Consider the following 11,126-nt stretch of genomic DNA (forward strand, 5'->3'; position numbering starts at 1 on the left):
AACTGTTTTGGCACACTTATTTCTATAACGCATTAAAAAATTTATTTTCATTCAAAATTGTATTTTTTCAATGATTTGTAAAATAAAACGTAAAAAAAAAAAAGCTATAACCCAACCTCCTTCTCCTAATTTTTATTTTCCCTCATTTCCTCACATACTAAATCTCAATTTTACCTACTTAAGAAGATAGGATGTATATTAAAATTTAAGTTAATGTAAACATTTACTTTTGCTTTCTTTTTTAAATATTTTTTTAAAGATATAAGTAAAATACATTCAGAAAAATAAGTACAAATGACAAAATATTATTATTATTAAATTATTAAATATTATTACTGCACGGTTTTCTTTGCTTTTAACCAAGAATTGAGACTGTTTTACATCCATATCTATAAAGAATCAAGGGACTTAACACACACACACTCACAAGAATTTTCACCAGAAAAGCTCTGTTCATGCCAGGCGGCCGCTAGCCTCATTCGCTAACAGAGAAGCACTGTGACAACATACGTAATATAAACGGTAACTGCACAGTTTTCTTTGCTTTTTACCAAGAATCAAGACTATTTAACGCCCATATCTATGAAGAATTCGGAGATTTACGTATTTATTCACAAGAATGTTCACCAGAAAATTTCAGTTTACGTCAGGCGGCCGCTAGCCTCATTTGCTAACAGAGTAGCACTGTACTTCGACAATATACGTAAAATAAACGGTAACTGCACAGTTTTCTTTGCTTTTTACCAAGAATCGAGACTGTTTTACATCCATATCTATGAAGAATTCGGGGATTTAGGCATTTATTCACAAGAATTTTCGCCAGAAAAGCTCTGTTTACATCAGGCGGCCGCTAGCCTAATTGGCTAACAGAGTAGCATTATACTTTGACAATATACGTAAAATAAACGCTAACTGTATGGTTTTCTTTGCTTTTTACCAAGAATTGAGACTGTTTTACGTCCATGTCTATGAAGAATTCAGGGATTTATGCCTCTATTCACAAGAATTTTCACCAGAAAAGCTCCTTTAACGCCAGGCGGCCACTAGACACATTTGCTAACATAGTAGCATTGAACTTGGTCAATATATGTAAAATAAACGCTAACTGCACGGTTTTCTTTGCTTTTAACCAAGAACCGAGACTGTTTTACATCCATATCTATATAGAATTGAGGGACTTAACACACACACACTCACAAGAATTTTCGCCAGAAAAGCTCTGTTCATGCCAGGCTGCCGCTAGCCTCATTCGCTAAAAGGGTATCATTGTACTTCGACAATGTACGTAAAATAAACGCTAACTGCACGGTTTTCTTTGCTTTTTACCAAGAATCGAGACTGTTTTACGTCCATAATCTATGAAGAATTCGGGGAATTAGGCATTTATTCACAAGAATTTTCGCCAGAAAAGCTCCGTTTACGTCAGGCGGCCGCTAGCCTCATTGACTAACAGAGTAGCATTGTACTTCGACAATATACGTAAAATAAACGCTAACTGCACTGTTTTCTTTGCTTTTTACCAAGAATCGAGACTGTTTTACATTTATATCTATGAAGAATTCAGGGATTTATGTCTCTATTCACAAGAATTTTCACCAGAAAAGCTCCTTTTACGCCAGGCGGCCGCTAGCCACATTCACTAACATAGTAGCATTGAACTTGGTCAATATATGTAAAATAAACGCTAACTGCACAGTTTTCTTTGCTTTTAACCAAGAATAGAGACTGTTTTATGCCCATATCTATGAAGAATTCGGGGATTTACGTATTTATTCACAAGAATTTTCACCAGAAAAGCTCTGTTTACGTTAGGTGGCCGCTAGCCTCATTCGCTAACAGTATATTGTGGCGGTATGCAATGTTAAGTGTCTTGTTAGCTCGAATTGCTGTGTCCAGCCGCTGTAACTCTGCTGCTCTCTCCGAACTCTCAACTCAGCCGGAACGCGCACGGCTCTTAAGTGTCTGTGTCACGTGACTGTGACGTAGCCGGTAACGTGCTCGGCCAAATTGACACATAAGTAAGTAAGTGAATTATGTCAAACAACAAAGGGTCACCACAATATAGTGTATAATGATTATAAAAGGTTGTTCTATTCTATAACAAGTTGTGATTGAATATAGAATTTAATAATAATCTATTTACATATTATTTATAATGTATTCTGCATGTTTTCCTCAAGTATTAAGTTTCTGATGTTAAACTGAGTGATTTATTAGCTGTTGAAAACTTGCAGTAAAAATATGATATGTTAAATTTGGTATTGATCCTGAAAATATATGTGATTATCTCTGCATTTGGTGATTTTTGTGCATCTAGTGTAAAATCTGAGACTTTAAGTTGTGTTATACTTATATCGTGATTTTATAAGGGAACGACTTTGAATTTTCTGATGCCGCTGCTCATGGAGACTCATTTATGGCTAAGGTAGGTGCCTGTTTTGGTTTTAGGTCGGTAGCAGCTTTGGTTTTGAAAATATTTGAATTGGAAGTTTTTGAAAATACTGCAGGCCCCCTACAAATCGGGCCCGTTTCCCATGTCATGTCAATAGGTTATGAAGTCTATGATTTAAGCTTTAGATGTAACACTTACTGTTTGAATTTAACTACTGAAAATGCTTCTAAATTGACAAATACTGTTAAAAATGTACAAAAAACGTTTTCAACACTGTTTAAAGTTATATGTGACAAGTTGCTGTTTTTCTCAGCATGAGCTTCTTCACAAACGTGGTGTGGGTGATTGATGAACCAACCTGGAGGTTGTGAAGACCGCATACACAGTTGGGTTCTTGGGATCCCTTGTAGGAAGCATAAAAATGTCCTCTAAAAGAAAGACGCACTGTGTTAACTAAGATGCTGTAAAGTTGCTCGCGAAAGACTAATACGTACAGTATTTCATTTTACTACTGTGGATCTTATTTGTGTTTAAGTCAGGCAGCTCCCTGAAATTTACTGCTTTCATAACCGTGATATTATCACACCAATAGCACTAAGGCAATCTATTAGATTATATTAAAAAGTCAAGCTCAATGCAATTTGAACTACTTTATTCCTCTCTGAGGAATGTATATTGGATTCCGATAAATTAAGAGCTCCGAAAGGGCCTCTTGTCTTATAAATGCTTTTATAACATTTCGAAGGCTTGTTAACGGGGTGAAAATTGTGTTACGAAACACTAGTTTCCAAAACATTTTTAGTTTAATCCTTTCATACACAAATTATTATTTAATGTATGTATTTATGATTTATTTACGTGTTTTTAATTTTTTCTTACCCTTATAGGGTACTCATTTAACTCATTGGCTGCCATTTACAGTGCTAGATGTCTGTTGGAGTAATTGTGTTTCTTAGTTCTTGACCATGTAGCCCCCGTGTCGTCTATGTATTCAATTTTATGTTCTATGTTGCTTCCTCTCTCCCTCCCTTATCCTTGTCGCAACCCAATGTGAAAAGCATTTTTAATGTAATAAATTTATTTATTTAAAAAAAAAAAATACAATAACGATATATCTAAAGAGCCCCTAGAGCGACATCGACAGAAATAAAATAAATTTAAGCAATCTGGAAGAATTTTTTCTAGTGTGCACCAGAAACAATCTGATACACATTAGCATTATATAGCATTTAAGGTAGCGGACTTTTGCTATGCAAGTTAGCCAATAGCGTACCACACGAATGCTATTTTTAGACCGTACGTCGCCCTCTTAACCCGGAAATGGGTCAACATAGACACTTTTTCTTTCAAAAAAGAACATGCCGAGTAAACACTGCTGCTATGGAACTTGTAGAAAGGACTGTAGACATCATGACGTATGAATGATTTGTTCTTTATACGTTTCCCGAAGCCAGAAACTCAGAGGGAAAAAATGTGAAGAATGGATTAACTTGTGCGGATATCAAAAGACCAGCTCAACGCCTGCAAGGTGAAGCCATTCACTTTCATATGCAGTAAACATTTTGTTGATGAAGAGGTAAGCCATTTTGATATTTTACCTTATTTTTTAGCGTGGCATTTTGCCGTGGTGCTTCTGTCTGACATTGAATTAACCGAAAAATATTTAAATGGAATCTGACTGCTACTGTTGTTACCTTTTCTGTTGTTAAAAAAAAAAATAGAGCAAAAAAGAGTAGTGCAAAATAATTATAGCATTAAAATTTGTTATTAATGAAAAAATTTAAAGTGTTTGTTGGCTGTCACTGAGTAGCATTTGCGATCGCTACACAAAAATAGCCATGTAAATGACCCCCAAGAACGGTCAGAGACGTAAAACAACCAGAGGATATTATGTATAAGAAAGACAGGGCATGTGGTGGTAAAGGACAGATTGTTGAAACAGGATAATGTCATTGTCAGTGGCGAAAGGCAATGCACACAAGAAAAAGGTGTCAATAAAAAAGCAACCTCTGGATAAGGTCAGCTCTTTTTCCCGTGTTTTTCAGCCCTCGACACTCAAGCCATCTCTTTAACATTTAACACATAAGAACATTTGTATGTTCTTCCTCATCTTTACCAGTGAATTTGGTACCAGGGACATCATTTTCGGACAGAATTAGTAAGTTTAGCTCAGTAAACATTTCGTTCGTACACTAATTCCATGCATTTACTATTAGGAACAAACGGCGGGTTGGCCAGCCTAGCAACAATTGCAAAGGTCATGAATATTAATGAGCAAAAGTGATGTGTTGCTAGCGGTACTCCGTTGTTTTAAACCTTCGCATTATATAGCATTTAAGCTAGCAGGCTTTTGCTACACAAGTTAGCCAATTGCAACAAATATTGCAACAAGTGGCTAACTTGCATAGCAAAAGTCCGATAGCTTAAATGCTGTATAATGCTAATGTTTACCAGAAACTATCTGGTAAACATTAGCATTATGTAGCATAAAATTAATTTAAGCAATCTGGTGAGCTCGAGAAACAATCTGCGCTAGTTCCACAAACAATCTGCTCAAGCTTAAATGCTATATAATGCTAATGTTTACCAGATAGCTTCTGGTACCAGATAGCTTCTGGTAAACATTAGCATTACCAGATAGTTTCTGGTAAACATTAGCATTTCCACATAGTTTCTGGTAAATATTAGCATTTCCACATAGTTTCTGGTAAATATTAGCATTATGTAGCATTTAAGCTAGCACAGATCGTTTCTGGAGCATACCAGATTGCTTAAATTTATTTTATTTCTGTCTATTTCCCTTTAGTAGATCGGTATAGATAAAATAAATATAAATTGCTGATATTTCCATTTTTTTAAGGACCAAAAATTCACTCAAAAGTCACTTGCCCAATGGAAGGTTAAAGATCATGAGTGTCAATTAAGAAAAATAACTTAACTCATTCATTGCCAAAGATGTATTCATACATTTTTTTGGAAGACTTAACGTTCACTACCAAAGACAAACAATGTTGTTGATGATGTTTTACTGTTCATCACTAGAATGGGGACAAAAAAGTTGAACCGTTTTTTGTTTTTTGTTTTTTTTATGATGCAAGATGGGACTCTAACAGTAAGTTCTGTGAAATATTTTTCCACATATTTGAGTGACATACGTAGCTCATCAAAGTGCGTATCCACTCCTTCCGGTCCAGGTATGGAGCACACAAGTCTGGCCTTCAGGAAGGTGGTCCATTTGTTAGTCAGACTTCTCAGGCCACCCACATCATTCTGAAACATAACCGTCGTCATCACTACAACAAAAGTGCAGCAAACCAGCTGTACAAACCCCGTTGCGGCTTTTTTACATGCTAATGAAATGCGACTTCCTTGCTGTGATTGTTGTGCTATGAGTGTGCTATTACATTCTTGTTCATTTAAAGACATCCAGGAGATGAGACTGGAACAAGTAAGCGCTGTATATTGTAAGACCTAATAAAGAAATAATAAAAAAGCAGGTGTGTTTGCTAATTGAGGACCAAGCCTAAATTGGTAAGTAACAGCATAATTTTCATACATACATACATAAAATTCCACAAAACCTAGGCCTATGTAATGCAATGTTTTAGGTGGCTGCTAGTTTTAGCCTTTACACCGACTGTAATGCGCTTCAATCCCCTTCCTGTTTTATCTTAAATCATAAATAGCACGTAATCTTCTTCCGCAAGACTGTAGTAGTAGACTCTCGAGCGCTAATAGCTAACCGCTAAGTAGGCTCGTCCCATTTGGCGATGATCCAGCATGCACCCAAGGTTTTAAATGAATGTTATCAGAAGCTAATCTGGACTCCCATCCTAAATCAACATTGCTGTAAACTATAAGTGTAAAAAGAGGTGGAGTAAACTGTCTAATCGGGGTCCCACAGAGGGAAGGAAATAAATGACTGATAGGGAAAAATGTTGGGTAATCAAAGTAGTCGTCGCCAGTCTATTTGTTTACAACAAATCTTAGCATTGCTCTATTATTTGGTCAACCTTTTTAAGTCTTTTGTGTACTTAAGTTGCAGTGAACCATGACATCACGTTTGTTTAGCATGTTTATCATAACTAGATGCAAAAGTTTCAAGCACTCATCTCTTATATTAAAGCAGTAATCCTCAAATAGTAGAGCGATGCCGACGGTGGCGCATGTGACCTCAGGTAACATACAGTGGGGCAAATAAGTATTTAGTCAACCACTAATTGTGCAAGTTCTCCCACTTGAAAATATTAGAGAGGCCTGTAATTGTCAACATGGGTTAACCTCAATCACGAGAAACAGAATGTGGAAAAAAAAAAAACAGAAAATCACATTGTTTGATTTTTAAAGAATTTATTTGCAAATCATGGTGGAAAATAACTATTTGGTCAATACCAAAAGTTCATCTCAGTACTTTGTTATGTACCATTTGTTGGCGATAACGGAGGCCAAACATTTTCTGTAACTCTTCACAAGCTTTTCACACACTATTGCTGGTATTTTGGCCCATTCCTCCATGCAGATCTCCTCTAGAGCAGTGATGTTTTGGGGCTGTCGTTGGGCAACACGGACTTTCAACTCCCTCCACAGATTTTCGATGGGGTTGAGATCTGGAGACTGGCTAGGCCACTCCAGGACCTTGAAATGCTTCTTACGAAGCCACTCCTTTGTTGGCCTGGCTGTGTGTTTGGGATTATTGTCATGCTGAAAGACCCAGCCATGTCTCATCTTCAATGCCCTTGCTGATGGAAGGAGATTTTTACTCAAAATCTCTCGATACATGGCCCCATTCATTCTTTCGTTTACACAGATCAGTCGTCCCGGTCCCTTTGCAGAAAAACAGCCCCAAAGCATGATGTTTCCACCCCCATGCTTCACAGTGGGTATGGTGTTCTTCGGATGCAATTCAGTATTCTTTCTCCTCCAAACACAAGAAACTGTGTTTCTATTAAAAAGTTCTGTTTGGTTTCCTCTGACCATAACACATTCTCCCAGTCCTCTTCTGGATCATCCAAATGTTCTCGAGCGAACCGCAGATGGGCCTGGACGTGTACTGGCTTCAGCAGGGGGACACATCTGGCAGTATAGGATTTGAGTCCCTGGCGGCGCAATGTGTTACTGATAGTAGCCTTTGTTACTGTGGTCCCAGCTCTCTGTAGGTCATTCACTAGGTCCCCCTGTGTGGTTCTGGGATTTTTGCTCACCGTTCTTGTTATCATTTTGATGCCACGGGGTGAGATCTTGCATGGAGCCCCAGATCAAGTGAGATTATCAAGTGTCTTGTGTGTCTTTCATTTTCTAATAATTGCTCCCACAGTTGATTTCTTTACAGCAAGCGTTTTACCTATTGCAGATTCAGTCTTCCCAGCCAGGTGCACGTCTACAATTTTGTCTCTGGTGTCCTTCGACAGCTCTTTGGTCTTAGCCATAGTGGAGTTTGGAGTGTGACTGACTGAGGTTGTGGACAGGTTTCTTTTATACCGATAATGAGTTAAAACAGGTGCCATGAATACAGGTAACGAGTGGAGCCTCGTTTGACCTCGTTAGAAGAAGTTAGATGTCTTTGACAGCCAGAAATCTTGCTTGTTTGTAGGTGACCAAATACTTATTTTCCACTCTAATTTGGAAATAAATTCTTTAAAAATCAAACAAAGTGATTTTCTGTTTTTATTTTTCCACATTCTGTTTCTCATGATTGAGGTTAACCCATGTTGACAATTACAGGCCTCTCTAATCTTTTCAAGTAGGAGAACTTGCACCATTAGTGGTTGACTAAATACTTATTTGCCCCACTGTACTTTTTTGCCGTATTACAATTTACAATTTCATTCAGTGGGTGGCATTGGCACTCTAATTTTTAGAGGGTGCACAGTATTTTTGAACCAAACAAGCACACAGTAATGAGCGCTGGAGATATGAAGAGCTAAGACGAGGAAATATGACGAAGCGTATCTCGCGTTTGGCTTTTCGCTTTACTTTTAAAACAGTTGGAGACGAGGGAAGACTATGTTTACTGTCTAAAAATGGTTGCAACGGACAGCTTGAGGAATTAAGATGTCACTTAAAGGGTATGAAAACGCAAAGGGGGTGTGAGACATCAATAGAACTGTTATGTGCCAAGATAACAAATATTGATAAAGTTAACAAAAAAATCAATCACATTAATGAGCAATTATCGAAAATAGATGGAAAATGACGAACATTTCCGAAAGTGTTCCGGAAACAGTCGAATGGGGCGGAGACGTCATAACAAGGAAACAAAAGGTCGAGGCAGGTGCCATCGTTGTTTATCGACGAGAGAGTTGCGTTCGTGTTTTATCATAAAATCACTAAAATGGTTCAAACCTGTCATGCTATGTGGTTTACAAATAGCCATTTGTCACAATGTAGTGCCCATGAGTTCCCGAACGTGAGAAAAAGAACTGGACTACGCAGACAATGAGTAAAGTTCGTCAGTGCTAAGAGGGCTAATTTTGCAGACCCAGCCTCCGGCACGGTTTTGTGTGGTGCGCATTTTACACCTGAAAGCTATACGAACTATGGACAAATGAAATCAGGTTTTGCTAAGAAATTGCTGCTGGAAGCAGATGCGGTGCCCGGTGAAAGAGGACGATGACTGGCTCTGATGAGACCACCTCACCACCCCAGGCAAAGCAAAGGAAGGAAATGGCCAGAGTGAGTACTCTTATATAATAAAAAACATATCACGCATTGGATATAGGACTGGACACATGTATAAATTATCGCTCGTAAAATGTATAGATCAAATCCTCTAATCTCATTCATATTTGTGTCGGTTGGCAGAGCGAAACCGATGATAGCATATTAAATGATAATTATTCTATACATTACTTTATTTTGTGGTCACGGTGTATCAGCTTCACAAAAAGAAATGCAAAACAAACCATTCGGTGATTCTGTTGCCGCCGGTGTTTCATCAGTGTGATTGCTCCCCTCAATGATCCTTTCATTAGGCTGCATTGGCTTTCGTTTGGGCTCAAATTGATAACCCAAAACACCAAAGAAAGGTTCAGAACTCTCCTCGTCACCATTAGAAGAATGTTCGTTACGTCGGATTCGTCGCTGCAAATAGAAACAAAATTGTCCGCCATCATCGCCGCCATTCACTACTAAGCACTGAGCCGGTTGTTTCCCTATAGTGACGTCACGCACACAATATGCTAGATTTCCGGCATCTCGGGGGCGGGTCCTTTTAGCTTGACAATCGACCTAATTTCTATCATTTTCTTGGTGTTGCGATGTGTGTAATTACACGAAGTGGCATGATATGAATTCAAAAGGCATGCGTTGATGGATAAATGATGGAATATTAGCATTTCCCCAGGTGTTGTCATACCCTTTAAAGACATTAGATCCCGATCACATTGATAAGCTGCTTGATTTTTTTTCAGCGAAAATGTGCCTAACATTACCAACAATCGTCCCGCTTTGCCAGCGAGCACTGTTAGCATCATATAAGGTGGCATACCAAGTTGCTCTGTGCAAAATAACCCCACACCAAAGCAAAGGAGCTGATGCTGCCTGCAGCAAAAATAAAAATGGTCTCTTTGTCCAATGACGTAGTCGTTTTTGTTCTATTAATTTTTGTTTTTTCAGTCAAGTTGTTTGGAACATTGTCCAATTTGAATATATATATTTTTTTATTGATTTTATTAAATGTTATTTTTCATTATCAAATGGTCAAAAATCACTTAAGGCAATTTGATTTTTGTAATGTTAATACAGTTATACTGTACTTTATTGTAAGTTGATCTATATTACTTTTTTTGGCTTTAATATTTAAAAGGACAAAATGTTAGGCAGAGGTGTACTTTTAATAGTAATTGTTCGATAGACAATGATACTATTTACAGGGGCGGCAGAGAGTTGCACGGGGCGCAAAAGGTTTACGTCTTCTGGGTCTTCTGGCTACTGGATTTTTTTCATACATGCTCCACTAATGTCCTGATGAGTACACAGAACTAGAGCTGAAACGAGTACTCGAGCAACTCGATTAACTCGAGTTTAAAAACTGATCCGAGTAATTTTATTCACCTCGAGTAATCGTTTATTTTGACAGCTTTAAGCATCACGTTTTGCTCGGACTACTTTTAATGCGGGACAACGCGCTGTCACGTGCGGAGAGGAAGAAGGGGAAAAAAAAAAAAAAAAACTTACTGCAGCCGACAGCCGCCACAAACGACGCCGACGTTGCTAAATACTAGCCTGCACGATGCTACGTTGGTACAGGTAGCTTCTGATGCGTCTCATAGAGATCACATGTATGTTGAACTAGATGCGAAATGACAGACTCGGCCGCGTCTGGGCAGCGTTAGTAAACAGCCGCCATCTTAAAGCAGTAGAGCGCTAAGCGCTAATAAAGAGCGCTAAGCGCTAATAAATAAGATTACCGTTACTGTCGCTACTAGCTCACGTAACGTTAGCCCTGCGGAGGGCTAGGTTTCAATTAATTATGACCACTGTCGATGCGTGGCTAACGTGTCTTACATACAGGCTTTAACATAACATAGCATTGTGGAGTGATGAGGGTGTAAAATAAAAACTTAATCATGCTAACTATCAATTTTAGCTCAGTAGTCATTGCTGGATAAAACACCAAGTAGCACTGCTCCCTGATGTGCTCCAATACAGCCTGTATCATTCATTTATTTTGAACACTGCAAAAACTCAAAATCCTATCAGGACTTACAGTTTAGACTAACTTAAAACTTAACTA

General features: G+C 38.1%; 1 protein-coding gene across 2 annotated transcripts in view; it reads right to left on the reverse strand.

The window, feature by feature from the left end:
- sema3d (sema domain, immunoglobulin domain (Ig), short basic domain, secreted, (semaphorin) 3D) overlaps positions 1 to 11,126 on the reverse strand; it is a 100,285-nt gene that overhangs the window by 15,633 nt on the left and 73,526 nt on the right. For both annotated transcript variants that reach the window (XM_057836902.1, XM_057836904.1), the window contains exons 9-10: positions 5,548 to 5,662; positions 2,751 to 2,820 (exon numbers count right to left, since the gene is read on the reverse strand). In XM_057836902.1, the coding sequence (XP_057692885.1) occupies positions 2,751 to 2,820; positions 5,548 to 5,662 (185 nt within the window). The remainder of the gene's footprint in view (positions 1 to 2,750; positions 2,821 to 5,547; positions 5,663 to 11,126) is intronic.

The sequence above is a fragment of the Corythoichthys intestinalis genome, chromosome 5 (assembly GCF_030265065.1).
Source record: "Corythoichthys intestinalis isolate RoL2023-P3 chromosome 5, ASM3026506v1, whole genome shotgun sequence".
Classification (NCBI taxonomy): Eukaryota; Metazoa; Chordata; class Actinopteri; order Syngnathiformes; family Syngnathidae; genus Corythoichthys; species Corythoichthys intestinalis.